The sequence below is a fragment of the Poromitra crassiceps genome (assembly GCF_964638095.1).
Source record: "Poromitra crassiceps genome assembly, chromosome: 2".
Taxonomy (NCBI): Eukaryota; Metazoa; Chordata; class Actinopteri; order Beryciformes; family Melamphaidae; genus Poromitra; species Poromitra crassiceps.
The window spans coordinates 84,680,205-84,696,617 of record NC_139624.1 but is presented as its reverse complement, the minus strand read 5'-3'; the positions used below and the strand labels follow the sequence as shown (position 1 = coordinate 84,696,617).

The 16,413-nt window shown below is 41.3% G+C and overlaps 1 protein-coding gene across 1 annotated transcript; it reads right to left on the bottom strand.

Moving 5' to 3' along the window:
- Positions 1–11,576: 11,576 nt before the first annotated feature.
- Positions 11,577–16,038, bottom strand: zic4 (zic family member 4; the record flags this gene model as incomplete). The annotated part of the gene is made up of 2 exons (XM_083632198.1): positions 14,587–16,038; positions 11,577–12,046 (listed from the first exon to the last, which is right to left on the bottom strand). Exons 1-2 carry the CDS (start codon positions 15,752–15,754, stop codon positions 11,577–11,579), a joined length of 1,638 nt encoding a protein of 545 aa, XP_083488324.1. The 5' UTR covers positions 15,755–16,038.
- Positions 16,039–16,413: the final 375 nt, after the last annotated feature.

Below are 16,413 nucleotides of genomic sequence, written 5' to 3'. Positions count from 1 at the left end.
ATAACTGTACTTTTACAGGCAATGTATCAATAACTGTGAATCCCGTTAAGGAATAGGTTAGTTGTTTTTTGGCTCAAAGGCAACTAAATGTTTAGTGCAATCATTGATCTTGTGTATGGTACTATATTGTATATAGTATATGTGGCCACAAACTCGAGGTCGGGGTTTGTGGCCACATTTACCACTGGTACAGGGTTTATAGCACTCGGCTTCGCCTCGTGCCACAACCCTGTACCAGTGGTAAATGTGGCCACAACCCCCTCCCTCTCGTGGTAAATTTGTTAAATATCAGGGGATTAACAGGAGAAATGATCAATCACAGAGGGAGAGAGGGTTAAAAAATAGGGAGACTCCTCCGAAAATCAGGAGTTTATGGCAGACATGATGTCCAATGTGTGGCCCTTCGCTTACTTGATGTAAGTCAGTATGGCCCTCTGGGAAACAAAATTGCCCACCCCTAACTCAAGACCAGGGAGACAGAGGGTCTCCTCATCCCAACACGCTCTGGACGACGAGCCTGACGGCGTACTTGACCTTTGCCTGAACCCACAGGTGCAGAGCACTTTTTAATGGTCCGCCCGTGCCATGTTCCATAAAATGCACAAGGTGCATGACAAAGCAGGGATATATAGAGTTTGGAGTGTATAATATATTGGAGTATATATTGGAGTGCACATATATCTCAACTCAAGCTTATCTCTGTCTGTAACACATATAGCTCAAGCTTATCTCCTTCTCTGTGCAGCCTATTTGCTGCATAAGGTGACGCCCTGGACATAGAGGACTAAAAGTTAACATTTATCTCTGTAACACTTTACAACACGGGTAACTAAATTAACAGTTAGTTACTGCTTAATAAGCATTGATAAGCATTAGTTAGCTTAATAATAATTAACTAACCCTTAGTTAATGTAACTCTAATCTTAACCATTACCTAGCCCTAACCCTAACCCTAACCATGAACTAACCTAACTATTAACTAATGCATAAATACCTATACCATGAACACCATTAGTAAATGATTACTATAGTTAATTAATGGTTAGTTACAGATTTCTCAGCCTTAACTATACCCTTATTGTAAAGTTTATCTCTATACTCTACACACATACCCCCAAACATTTATCTACAAAATGTGGATTGCCAATGCCTTTATAGATGGATGCATGCTTTGAGAGTGCTACAGGCTGATACCACCACAGCATCAGGGAATATTTTTCTGCATAATTTAGAATGAAAGCTTTCAGGGCCCATTTAATGTTGGTGACCTTTGGAGGATGACTATTCTGAGTCAAAGAACATGTCAAATATGCCATATGAACCTGAGAAGCAGACATTCTTATGCTGAGTATATTCAAACAGTCAACTTCAGCCATCCAGTTTCCTCTGTAAGTTGGATTTTTTTTGTGTATGTAGCCTACTGCCTCAAACTCCTTCCTCAGATACGAGTTTGTTCAGTATCACAATAAAGATGTACTTGAACAGAACAATAGTATGTAGATTTATCTTTGCCCAAAAAGCCTATTAACAATAAACTATTAAATATTGATTGTGATGACAATGACTCTCAGCACACAACAATCAGTGTTATTACTTCAATAATGAGAATAATTTCATGGAGCATTTAATTTAAGACTATACTGCTATTATAATGCTTGCCATTCATGACAAATGATCACATTCATGTCCCCTATATGGCTGCAAGCAATGTTAATCATGTCCTAAGTTCCTGCCACAAACAGTTGTTGCTCTCTTGCTATTGCTCCATCATGGCTGACAGACACAGACTGAATGCAGAAATAAAGTTATTGCAAAAAACACCTTCCAACATGATGGGGATGTTACAATTTGTGATAACACCGGTGGAAGCTCATATAATGAAGGTGTTAACATGAGCCATGTCTTGACTGCATTAAGGTTGGAAAAGTGTGAAAATGGTACTGGTGTAACTGATAACAGTCATACTTTAATAGCCTATAGAAGGACCCCGAAAGTATAGTGGATTGTTTTATTGTGTGTTGTCACTTTTGTGACATAAATACAGTAATATTAAACTGGTGGAAGTTGTCAAGGGGGGAAACATAATTTAATGTTGCTGAAAATATAATTGATCTCAATTTATTTTATTTGCCTTATATGATCTCCAAACATGCCTTTTTATTTGATTACATCATAACTGTGGCTGTAAGGCTTTGTTCACTGACAGCAAACTCGGGGGTAGGGTGGTGGAGTGGGGGGTGGGGGGTGGGGGGGGGGGGGGGGTTGGACACACTTGTGATGTGAGGAAAGGAAACCTGGAGGAATTAAATCTGGCTTCCTATCAGTGACCCATATGTCCATCCAACAGAGATGTATATATAAGCTGCATGAATGGTAACAAGTTGATCCTTCCTGCAATATGAAGTGTATGCATCTTGCTTCACAGGGGTCCTCAAACGCGTTTAAAACATGCTTAGTCTACCTATTACTGCAGTCTGCAGGAGCGAGAAATTAATCACCTGCGGAAACTGTCACAGGCCCGAATAACAACCAGAGTTTTCAGTCCAGCTAGACTTTTAGCAGTGGCAGCAATTATTATAGACTATATTATTTCTGAGGGAGGTTTCTGGGGAGGTTCTCCCTGCCATTGATTGCATTGGCGTTTTGTGTCATCCCAGTGCATTGCATGGGGGGGGGGGGGGGGGTGCAGTCGACTCGACTGAGTCTAGTCACCAAACGTTTACAAACACCTATAAGCCATTCAAGTCCGCATGCGCCCCGTCGCACTGCCAGCATCCATCTATTGAATAGGACGCGTCACGCCAGCGCATGTCCCGCACAAAAGACAATTGTGATTTAGACAAACATGGGGGGGGAACAGAACGGCAAAGGTCAAGTCCTCTTTCAGTTCAAGTGTGCTCAGATTCACCTCCAACACAACAGGGACAATGCGCTGCATCTACTCCCCTTTCTAAATAGACCTGATTAGCCTATGCAGGGAAACATATGACTCATCGCATGATCGCTATACCTGTTTGTTTCAACTCCTCAATTCAGACGAAAAGAAGAATATTCTCGACAGATCAGCAGGCACCCCCCCCCCCCCCCCCCCCCCCACACACACACACACAGTTATATAGGCCTAAAGTAAATGCACATTGATAAATGCCTATAACCAAGTCATATCCGTATTATGTTGTGCATTTTCTACAAACCATTTGGCAATGTATTTTTTATTGCAAGTTCAATTATTTCTAGAACAGAGGGATTAGAAGAATAAGTAGTGTTAATTGCGCGGCGGGTATAACGAGCAGGTCTAATCCTTCTTCCCCCTCTCTGTATTGAGTTTCTGTGGGCTTAATGAGTGGCAGGTATGGCTGCTTCCTGCTTTCTCAGATGCTAAAATAGGCTTCTCGCCGCTTGCCGTCCTGGACCCTGGCTGTGTACAGGAAACAATTGATTTTGAGCATAAAGTTAATTATGCCCAGAAATTAGACAGCCTTAACGCTGGGTAAGGACTTGGAGGGTGATTTCCTGACAGCTCTTACACACTGTACATCATCATCTGCGCACGTGCGTTTTTGACTATAGATTGTGGCGTGCAATAATGCCAGGGGAAACGACATATTGTCTGCTCCAGTGTTTGTTAAAAAATACTGTCAAAAGTGATGCTATTACGCAGTGAGGGTGATCCAGCCCGAACAGTGAATTTGGACAAATATGGGGGGGGGGGGGGGTCCTTGAGCTGGGAGTCTTGTCTGGATAGTTTCCTAGGCTACACAAATCAGTATTATGAAAATAGCCTAAGCTCAAAGAATGTCGCAGTGGTCGGCTTATTATTGAAACCGTTCTTTATTCGGGGGGGGGGGGGGGGGCTTTTGGAAACTTTTCTTTGATGAATTAACTCGTGGACAAGGAGCATAAGCCTTCCATAGCTTATTCCTCGATGATGTAGCCTATACGAAAAAAGAGAGCATTGTATTTTATTTTTTTTACCAAAATCAATATAATTCTCTAAGATAGAAAATGCTATGCTATTATTTCACAACCTTTTACACATTATTTTACACCGAATGAATAAATTATTAATTTAGTGTTGTTGTTGTTGTTGTTGTTGTTGTTGTTATTATTATTATTATTATTATTATTATTATTATTATTATTATTATTATTATTATTATTGTAGTAGTAGTAGTTGTTGTTGTTGTTTTATTATTATTGTTATTATTATTAGAGTCGTTTTCGCTCTGTTGATGCTCAAATGAACAGAACAGAATGAAGTTTTCCATGGACAAAGCTTACTTAGGCGTCAAACTGAAATGGCCTGCCGCTGAAAGGGTTTCTCTAATTCTATTACAGACGTGGCTTCGCTTTGTTTCAATACTGTCCTATCAACATGATTGACAAAGTAATAAACGCGCCATGCTGCTGCATCTGATTATGCTGCAGCATTTGCATTGGACATTGAGGAGAATATGACAACCTTGACACACTGGGGATTTGCTCTGTCAAATAAACACGTCTCCAAGGATCTATATTGTTGCGATGACAATGCCCCTTTCATTCAATTTCCAAGTATTTGAGGTTTGTGCATCGTTTTGATCAAAATAATTTTTTGTATCTTTTGAAATGTGCAGAACTTGCACTAATTGGGTCGAAAGAAAGAAAGCAAACAAGCGTGGCTTGAGCAACTCTGCAGGCAACACTACTCGTCCATTACTCATTTTCATGTGTCATTATAGTGCTTTAAAAATATATTTTTCTTTATGTTATTTTTCGTGAAAAAGAAACCCCATATGCATTTAACTCGTTTCCAATGCCAATCAACTTGATTCATTGAATCAAGCGTCATTATCTTCAGGATAATGATGCTTGATTCACTGGCAGAACTGTATATTGTCAAACAAGTAAAACTCGGTAGTACAAAAATTTTGACTTTTTTTTTTAGTAAAAAAATAAATGAATAACGTTTTGTAAAGATGGACATTTCTTCGACATCCACCACCACCACCACCCCCCGCCAACATCTAATAGTTTTGACTTTTTATACGGGCTACTGACATTCGATGGAGGCCATTTATTTCCCATTGCGTGCCCACCTATAACAGGTGATCCTGTTGTCGTGACGTGTCAGCGGTGGGCTGACATCAGTATAATAATGGTTAATAGAGCGTGCTGGAGACTGAGAGAATGGCATTAAACCTAACAAATGTGTCAAAAGCAGAAAGTCTATGTCTTCATTAGCTTGATCTCCAAGGACCATCGAACATTTCATTAATTCGTAATTTATGAATGTTTGACAATATTAAAGAGTATGTAAATATGAGAGGCATAATGTCTTTCCTGCGGGAGATGGCGAAATGACCCAAAGTCTTCGATACTGCTAGACTGATCACATTATGCTTTTCAAACTGTGCATTTGCTTGTCTACTTGGAACATATTTCCCATCTGACGTGTGAAATAGTGCAGATAAACCAATGATTCATAATGTTGGCAGCATTTGCATCTCCTAATACTCTTATTTTGATCTATGATGACATACTGTCTCCTTTATCGAGTGTAAACTCACTTCTCGCCTGACTAAATCAGTAGGAGGGTTTTGTCCTAAAACGCTTCATTTCCTTGTTTGTGAACCACTTCCAGTGCAAGGCAGTAAAATCAGACCTATTTCATTTTCACACAAGTAGCTATATCAACTTCTTAATTCTGATTTCTGATTCATTTGACACTTCTGTTTTAGTCTAATTTAGTCCAGTTTCCCATAATCTGCATCATAACACACCTGTTTGCCATTCTATTGGTTTAGTCAGATCCGAAGTGATCAGTGTCACCAAACACCCAGATCGCGTCGGGGTCAACAGAAGATGAGTCGTCATGATAAATTATGTCGCAGATCGACTTAATCGCCAGAGGGCAAGGCTTCAAATTCATAACCATTTATTCTGCATGATGTATGGCCCACTTTTATGGATCTGATAACTTTGGAATGAGTAAGCCAGGCTGTTAGGGTGACATTAGTGTTCAACTCTTCATTATGAAAATCATATTTTCATACTGACTGATATATTGACATGATCCAATGTTTTTTTTAATGAATGAAATGAAATGTAATGTAATACAACACATGTGTTCTTTGTTGCTATGGAAAAAGACAAATAATGAATTTAAATTTAATATAGGCTAGCCAAGCTTGAGCTGGCCGCATGCAGCTGGGGAGTTTAAATTGCCAATATTCTCTCCTTCTCCTTCAAACACACTTACGCATACACACACACACACACACACACACACACACACACACACACACACACACACACACACACACACACACACACACACACACACACACACACACACACACACACACACACACACACACACACACACACACGCACACACGCGCGCGTACACACACACGCGCGCACACACACGCACGCACACACACACACACACACACACACACACACACACACACACACACACACACACACACACACACACACACACAGAGATACATTTTAAAAGACTGACAATGTTTACATGCTCAAAATGGGCTGAAGTTGCAGCAACAAGTCCCCAACCATGTGAGAAACGTAGTCTACTTTGGTCAAACAGAGTTATCATAGCTCCACTATGAGAGGCAGGCAGTAGCCTACATCAAAGGAGAAGGAGATATAAAAGAGACAAAATGAGCGGGTCGCTGCTTCACTTATGCAGCTGCATTGAGAGCAAGGCCAACAGGCGTGTATCTGAAAGGGAGCTGCTATTCAGAGTGCAGGTGTGTGGGACATTCTGCCATATTATGTGAGGTTGTTAGAAATCCGTGTATGGGGGCCGCTCATTCATGAAAAAAAAACTTGGTTTCCCGAAATCTGTGGATGGTGGACGGTAATCCTAAAAGACTTGGGGAGAAGGAGGCGGGTTCAGAAGGTCTTGGCTCGCTCCCTTCCCCGGTTCCGCAGTGACGTATTGCTTGCTAGTGGAAGGGTATAACCCGCACCAAACTCAGTCTACCCGCCTTTTTATTTGCGGAACAGTTAATTTAGGCTATAACATAAATCTTTATGGTGGAGGCTCAGAGCTTGGACGTGATCTTGTGCATGCGCATCCCTTTAAAATGTATAAAGCTGGGATGTTATCACTGTCAGAATGAAATAGCCCGTCCATTACAGCACATATGCCTCACTTGCTTCACCTTGGTGATGCAGCCTTAGCTGAAACAAACATCAGCAAACAAAATTATTATCATGTAATGAAATCCAAAGCTATGGCCTACCTATAACAACAAAACTGCAACTATAGCCTATAGCCTAAGAATTTGCCATTCTTATATATAAGAATTTGTCTTTGCCAGGTCTCTCTTGGAAGTTTAATCTCAATGTGAATTTCCTGGTTAAATAAAGGTAAAAAAAAAAAAAGAATATTATAGTGATATTGACATATACCATTATATAGGCTATACCACTTCTCTGAGTACAAATCCCAATGGAAATATTGGTGATTTTTCGTTTTTCTTCTGACGAATTAAGGTCTACCTCCATCGATGTTTGCAAAAAGCAATCTTCACAATAACAACTCTGTCCTGGTTTCTTGGTGGCTAGTGCACCTGTCTTTTTCCCCCTCTCTTTTTTCATGCCAATTTCGGCCACTTCATTCCTTATAATTATGACCTGGTTGGTGCGGGAGGTGCTGGTGGAGTGTGGGCTGGGCGTGCAGGGGGGTAAGGCTTTTACTCCTAGACTGCTAATCCCCTATTAAAAGGGTTTGTTCAATAATGCCGGACAGTTTCCGGAAGTAGGATTACCGCCTCCATTATTTTACAAAGAAATTATATTTCACACTCAAATGGGCCTCAGGACGCTGCGGCGGAGAGGCCTATGGGCGAGACATTAAACGCATTCGTTTTCTTTTCGCTGCTTTGGAAGCCCAATACCCCTGTCTTTTTTTTTTTTTTTTACTCTAATTAAGGTGAATATATTTTCTGTAAAATTGCACTGGCGCCATCGATGGTTCTTCCTGTTTGAGTGGGCTTGCAGTGTTGCTGCTCAAGTCTCTCACACACGCGCACGCACGCACACACACACACACACACACACACACACACACACACACACACACACACACACACACACACACACACACACACACACACACACACACACACACACACACACACACACACACACACCTGTTCCTGACCTCAGCTGATCAGAGGTTGCCACTCAGAAGTGAGTGGGCCCACAGTAAAGACACTCCTTCTATAACTGCACTCCTCTCTGCTGCTAACTGGCACTGGCAGGACGTCGTAGGCTATCCACTGTCAGCACGCCGGGAATTTAACCTTTAAAATGTAACCAAGCAGTTAACACATTTTATCTCCCAACCATTCCCCCCAAAACCAAAAGCCTGCTGGCTCCAAAGTTCCTGCACGCATCTAAAAAAGGCCATCAAAACTTCTTGCATGCATGCACGTCTAAATTTCTGGGGTCAAGTGATGCACGAAAACAGGAGTGACACGGTATTTATTATGGGCTGTAGCCATTAATATTTGGTCAAAATGATAAATCATTAGCCGCAGCCATTGCAGCTATAGGTGCCCGGTCCACAGGTCGCCAAACTCTTCAGTAGTTCACGAGGAACATGAATTTCTCTTTTTGATGTGGCTTCCAAATTTCTGCTTGACTCTCTCGCCTTTGACTATAATGATAATAGCAACTTTTTTTCCACGATATATGGTTAAAATGTGGGAACCTATAATGATGCCATGCTCGCTCTCTCTCTCTCTCTCTCTCTCTCTCTCTCTCTCTCTCTCTCTCTCTCTCTCTCTCTCTCTCTCTCTCTCTCTCTCTCTCTCTCTCTCCAAATGGTCATTTAAATGTTGCTTATCTATCAGTTTCAGTGCTGAATGGATTTTTTTTACGCGACTCGGTTCTTGTCCATTTTGACGACTGGAACGAAAAGCTTTAGACGGCCCAATAGAGAGGAGTCCAACACATCGGTGACAAAGGCTTTCCGTGTCATCAACGTTGTTTAGACGACCTAAAAGAATCCCTCTGATATTAACTCCCACTTCAAAGACTCCCTCCAATTGAGACCCAAGACTATCTTTTTTTCATGCACAAGAGCTGGTGCCAAAAGAGGCATCATCATCAGTGTATAGTAGCTATAGTATTGTATAGTTTTTTTTCTCGTCTTTCAGACGAAATACTTGCACAGAGCATATACTGTTAACCAAAGGAGCCACTCTAAATGTATCAGTTGGATGCTGTTCCCCCCACTTCCTTTCTGAATGCCATGCAGACTTTAAAAATATACACACAACTTTTTGCCTTGCATATAGCCTACAACCATAGCACAACAGATGTTAATGCCTTGCTTATAGCTGCGACTCAAACTCAAACCTTCTGCCCCAAAACCTGTTACCAGTTTGGTAACCAAGTTGCATTTTACTTTGTGTTTATGGCACAATAAATAAATAAATAAATAAATAAATAAATAAATAAATAAATAAATAAATAAATAAGTGAAACAAACGCGAATTCGTTGCAAAGTGACCTCAGTTTATTTATTTTTCATTTTTAGTAGCCTATTATTATTCTTGAATTTACAGGATCTAATATCTATAAAATAGCCTATGCATTATCATTCTTGGCTAGCAATATAGCTTCATTATTATAAACATTTCATAGGCTATAAAGACTTGAATATTGTAAATTTGTCCATTAAGCAACTCGGCCTTGCAATGCAAGTCTATTATGGTGTGGGACAACCGCGTTTTTCTAGCGGCTTCTCCTTTGATTGTCGTAAAGTAGGCCCTGAGCAAAATAATATATTTTTCTTCTTTATGCAGCCCTAGTCTACGATATAAAGGACATAGATTACCGTTTCCTACCCCATGGGAAGCAAATATTACATTCTTTAGAACAAGCTTTTGAGTCCACGGACTTGGCCCCATATCATTTGAGTTTGACTTGGCTATTGCTATAGAAATCTTAATTCACCATGAGGATTCACCGTCGTGAAAAAATGGCTCTTTGTGCAAACTGCTCTTTGAAGTCTGGATCAGAATATTGTAGCTTTTCTTCAGACTCTGCACGTCTGCATCAAAACAGTTCAGCTAAGAAAGTAAGACCTTAAAACACATAGAGCAGGCTTTTTAGAGAAATCTTGAAATGTTAATGTGATGTATGTAGGCATTTTTTACCTTCTTTTTTACACTTTACAAACCTGATGGGAATCACTAAGAAAAGCAGTTATTAACTTTAGTCACACTGCACTGTAGTGCGTAAATGAAGCAACAGTTTCTCGTGGATTTGTTTAAGATGCCAAAAACGACAGAAAAATAGATGGCAGATCGCTGGAAATTGATAACCGGTCATAAGTCTCTAAGGCTTATGTAAGCTATATTTTCCCAATACAGGTCAATCGTTTTGAATATGACCCAAATGGCTCAGCAAATATTTCCATTTTGTCATACAAGGTTTATTCAAAATACTCACAAATTACAAGGCAGTTTGGTACACATTTCGAGTGGCACTCGATTTCACATTTTCAAATAAAAAACGTATTGACGACAATAATACAAAATCACAAAATGCCCACTTTGATAAAACATTTAGAATTTCACGGTCGTATATCAAATACTGCAGGCTTATGAAAACATTTGACCCTCTGCACAAATGGGAAAAAATATGTCTGTTTTTAAACAAAATGTTTGTACAAATAACTGTAGTAAACAATTAGAAACTGCTTTAAGACAGATGCTTACAAAACGAACATCAACACATCGAAACTTAGAAATTTACAAAATGTACATGTTGCCCTAAACACTTTGGTTCGAGAATACAAAATCGTTCATATCAGATTGAAAAATAAATAAAAAGATATTTAAGTCAAAACTCGCATTTACAAAATAATTTTACACCAACATCCTATATAAACCTGCTCCAGATAGCCAGATTATGTGACTCATTTCTCCACAAGAAGACCAGTGGGTCGTCAGGGGAATATAGGCACCGAGCCAAACCATTCTGAATAGTTGAGCTTTTGAAAATATATTCTTTCATTGAGCCTGGATATTAGCACGTATTTAAGATTTGCGCTTCTTTTTTTTCGCCCAATGTGGTTAAAACGCGTCTCCTGGGTTGGGGTTTCAGTTCGGTGGCTCATCCGGGACCAGGGCTTTCACAGGCAGAGGCACCTAAAGCCAAACCATTTTTTGAATAGTTGAGCTTTTGAAAATATATTCTGTCACTGCTGGCACTGCGTTTGAGTCCAATAAAGAGCCAAAGTCACGCCCTCTTCCGGTTTAGGCACATGAACCAATGGATTTCACCGCCATTCTTTTTTCCATACACATTTCCTAAAATGCTAATAAAGATAGTTTTGGTCAAACCAAGATATTCAGCTATATTTAGAATCACGAGTGACCATATAACATTTCACTGGACCAAAACTTACCAAAAAAATGCAGATTAACATTTTTTTGGACGTTTTACGAAATTTATGAAATGTCTATAGAAAAATAATGGCGGATGAAGTCCCTTGGTTCCTATGCCTAAACCGGAAGAGGGCGTGACTTTGGCACTATATAGGGTTAAAACGTGTCCCTTGGCTCGGGATTTCTGTAAGGCGACTCGTCTGCAGGGTCGGGTGTGGAGGGGCCACTGGGTGGTGTTTGAGCACCGCTGGCACCTGAACTATGGCACACGTACCATTCACTTAAATTAGCGGGCTGAGAGGAGGGTCCCACCGGATCCAACAGCACCGAGGAGCCCCCTGGCTCCCGGCCCAGGTCTGACGAGGGGGACACCAGGGACGGGTCTGATGAGGGAGACACCAGGGACGGGGTGGACGACTCGTAGCCCGAGCTGGGCGGCGGGGACTTGCAGTGCACCTTCATGTGTTTACGCAGGGAGCTGGGGTGCGTGTAGGACTTATCGCAGCCTCGCACTTTGCAGTTGTAGGGCTTATCGCTGGTGTGCACGTGCGAGTGCTTCTTCCTGTCGCTGCTGTTGGCGAAGCGTCTGTCGCAGCCGTCAAACTCGCACTTGAAGGGCTTCTCACCTATACCATGGGGTAGTGGATGAGAAAGAGGGGGGAAAAGTTGGTTTAGAAATATGACCTGACCTATGCATCATAACCACAAATAAATAAATAAATAAATAAATAAATAAATAAATAAATAAATAAATAAACACACACACACACACACACACACACACACATACACACACACACACACACACACACACACACACACACACACACACACACACACACACACACACACACACACACACACACACACACACACACACACACACACAAACACACACAGCAACTCACACCCAGAAAGGCAAAAAAAAAAGTTTTACAACTTACAGCTTGATACATGATACGTAGCCTACTATGAATCATCTTGGCTTTCATCTTTATAAGTCATCTTAAAATAATGGTTAATCTCTATTCTGTAAATAATCAGGCGGGTAAACATTATTGAGTATTGGGTATATTATTATTATTAATAATAATAACATTATTATTATTATTATTTATTATTGTTATTATTAATAATAACGTTATTATTATTATTAGTTCACATAGCCATAGGTTGCTGGAGCATTATGATAAATTAAGCAACAAGTCTCAGTGACAAAAAAAAGGTAAACCAAAGATCACCACCATCATGTGATTTACATTGACTGTGATGATGCATCTTTCACTTTAAAAGTTTACTTCCAGTCATGTCTGGCATGCAGTCATTGCTGCTTTGGACAGAGCTGACATGAGCCTCAGTCTGGTGTAAACAAGAGTGTGAACATACACAGTGTTGGGTTTTAACCAGGTCCTCCTAAACCATGGCAAAGCAAACAAGCTAACCGACCTAAACCCATTGAAAATGATAATAGTCAAGGTATTGCCATAGCAAGCTTCTCTGCGCTCACACTATGCCTGCTGGAAGTCGTCAAACTGCCATTTGAATTTGTAAATGGCTAGTAGGTCTAATTGTATGTCTTAATAACAAGAATTTCCACCTGATTATGACAAGGCAAAAAAGACAATCTGAATAAATTACACGGAAATCATCCAATGCTGATTTTTCCCTGCGATTAGTGCTTGTGAGAATACGTAATTGCCTCTGTCTAATTACACTTGCGGGTTGAATATCAATTTGACCTTCAGCTGTTGGGCTGAGAGAGCCAATCAAGGATATTAGTGTAGTACAAGAAAGCGTCGAGGAACAGACCCCAGGGGCAGCCCCAGTCATAACCACACTTTCAGCTAGGTTTTAAACATGATACCAAAGACCATGCCCCTTGGGAGTCAACACGCAGAAATAATTTAACAGATTTGTACTTGGGTAATGTGAGCAAATTATATGAATAATACATAGGGTGCAGAAATGCATGGTGCAGAGGGGGAGTGTCGTGCAAAAAGGAATGTTAGCCTATTCATTTACAAGTCTGACTCGACATTTTGAGGCCTTGTGTGTGTGTGTTATTTTTTTCCTCCTTATTCCACAACACGTCACTGGGTCACAGAGCCAAGCAGCCATATTGTGCTGCTCGGCAACCATGCACCCGTGTGCCATTATGGCTCCTTTAAAGTTAAATCAGAGGTGCACCGGGCTGCATTGTACACACGTCCATTATTATACACGCAGTCAGTTGCCTCTGCCAACCTGTTGGTCACTCCCTTTATAGTCGCATGCACTTATCGACTTGTTGCTTGTTGCTAGAGGCTATAAGCTGACCATACCAAAAGCATATCATTTCACCATGCCGCCTATACCATGTCATTCCGTTGGAAGCAGAAATGAATAGCTTACAGCTAGATCCTTATTCTTATAGCCTACTTTATGCATATATTTTTTTCTTTTTTCCTGTGTTACAAATAGGTTATAACCACGCTCCTAAACAAAGGACAATATCACCACAACCAATGATGACGATGATGATTATTATTGTTGTTGTTATTATAGGCTATAGTTAGTAAAATAGAAGTGGCTGGAACATGCTAATAAACAGAGCAACAAGTGGCTGAAAATAATGGGGAGAAAAAGCATCTGCATCATCATCTCAGTTATATTGAATGTGATTGTGAAGATGCATCTTTCACTTTCCAAGATTGCTGACGTGGGCCTCAGTCAATTGTGGTGTAAACAAGAGGGTGAACCATCAACGCCTGAGTGAGCATACCATAATCTCCAGCTCAACCTTTTGTAAAACTTGCGACCACTGATGCAACTCACAACAAACAATTTACAGGTGGTCATATAGCCAGCACCACGCACTGCTGCGTCCATGCAGCTGATAGCAGCCTATAGTAACTATAGATTGCTTATTTTGCATGACCCAACCTCAGGATATGATTTAGGAATAAAATGACTTTTCAGATTTACATTTTGAAAGTTGATAAAAAAATAATAAAAAAAATAATGGAAAATATAATTTCCATACCAACTGGATAAAGCAAAGCCTAATTTGAATTTGAACATGTGATTGAATACATATATTTGCATTGTATATCATTGATAATTATAAATCAACGTCAACAAAACAGTGAGTTATGGTATTTTCACTCCTATGAATGTAGCTACTGACCTGTGTGCGTCCTTTTATGAATCTTAAGATTCTCGGATCTTGCAAACACTTTCCCACAGCCAGGGAATGGACATGGAAACGGTTTCTCCCCGGTGTGCACTCGAATATGATTTACAAGTTTGTACTTGGCTTTAAATGGCTTCCCTTCCCTCGGACACTCTTCCCAAAAACATATATGGTTTGCCTGCTCTGGTCCTCCAACGTGCTCTACCGTTACGTGCGTTACTAGTTCGTGCATGGTGCTGTAAGTTTTGGAGCAAAGTTTCTTCGGCGAGTGCTCCGGTTCCAGCCACTTGCAAATAAGCTCTTGCTTTATCGGCTGCCTCATGTAGCGAAAAAAGGCACCGGGTCCATGGTGATGGTGGTGAGCGCTAAGATTCATGTTCAGATTCAGACCACCGTAGCCATGTAACGGCGAGGCGGAGAACGGATCAGCCCTGGAGCTTGCCACTGGACTCAAGTGATCAGACCTAACGTACATTTCTCCAGGTAGTCCTAACCTTATTTGTCCATTCAACGCTTGGCCACCCGGTGATCCGCTAGACGGTTGGTCGTGATGGAGTCCGGAGAAGAGGGTATGGCTCCCAGCGTCAGGGTGATGACCATAGTGTCCCGGATAGCTACCTGTTGTTGAGACAAACATTCCGTGGTGAGAAGTTGAACCGGGAGTCTGGTCAGCAGTCAGCACTGGCATGGCTTGAGCTGTCAGATCTCTTCGGATGAGGAAATCCCTACCTGCGGATAACGCCTGGGCTGTGTGGGACATGGAATAGGGCACCGTTGTCGCCTGAACCGGGCCAAAAGCTCCCGTTTGACTGGAGACCACTTCACTGTGGCCTGCCATATGATGATTGTGGTGGTGGTGGTGATGGTGGTGGTGGGGATAATGATGGGCTGGGCTGATTTTGAGGGCCGCGGAGTGCCCCATGTGTTCTGGCCCGAATGGACTCGGCCCCAGGCGGGGTTCCGCAGTAATCTCCCCAGGGTGCGAGTGAGCCATTGAGTGTGGATGGCTGCTGAACCCCGGGAAGCCTGTCACGCTCTGAGGGGTATGGTGGTGATGATGGTGATGGTGGTGAGCCCCTGCCAAGTCAACTAATCTCAGCGCCGTGTTCCGTTTGGGAAACGTAGGGTCCATCACGGGGCTTCCCAATGCATCCACGCTCATTACTTCCTAATTTTTTGAATAACTTGACAGCAGGCAAAATTATAATGATGATGACAAATATATTTTAATCGCAATGAAAAATAGAGAAAAATATAATAATAAAAAAAACTTTGTAAAGTTAAGTCTATCTGCAGACTACATGGAATCCCATTCGGTTGAGAGGCAGCAGCAGGACGCTTTGATACTGAATAGAGATTCATGGTAGGCGCTGCAGCCCGTGGAGCTAAACAATCACCCTGCGCTCTAATTGGTCAGAGCGCCGTGATTGACGTCACTTGTGACAGTTTCCAACGTGAAGAAAAATGTCTTAGTGACAGCGAGGAGCCAGGGCGCATGCGCAGTGCCTTAGGCAACGCTTGGGAAAAATAGTTGTTATGCAAAGGTTATTGTACAATAAAACTCCTCAAAAGTTGATCCAGATCTACAGTCGTCATTCTTTTGTCGCAGCGAACAAAAGCTGCGCGGCTATGAAATAGTAATTTCCTCACTTTGGTTATGCGGGAGAAAAACTGTCTCGCAAGATTATGCATAATGTCACTATAAAAGTTGTACGGATAATAAATAACGCAATGATATCTTCATTTTACCCTGCAACGTATGAAGGACAACTTTACGCACAAAATACGCACCACTTTACGCACGGTAAAGATCAGCGTCAA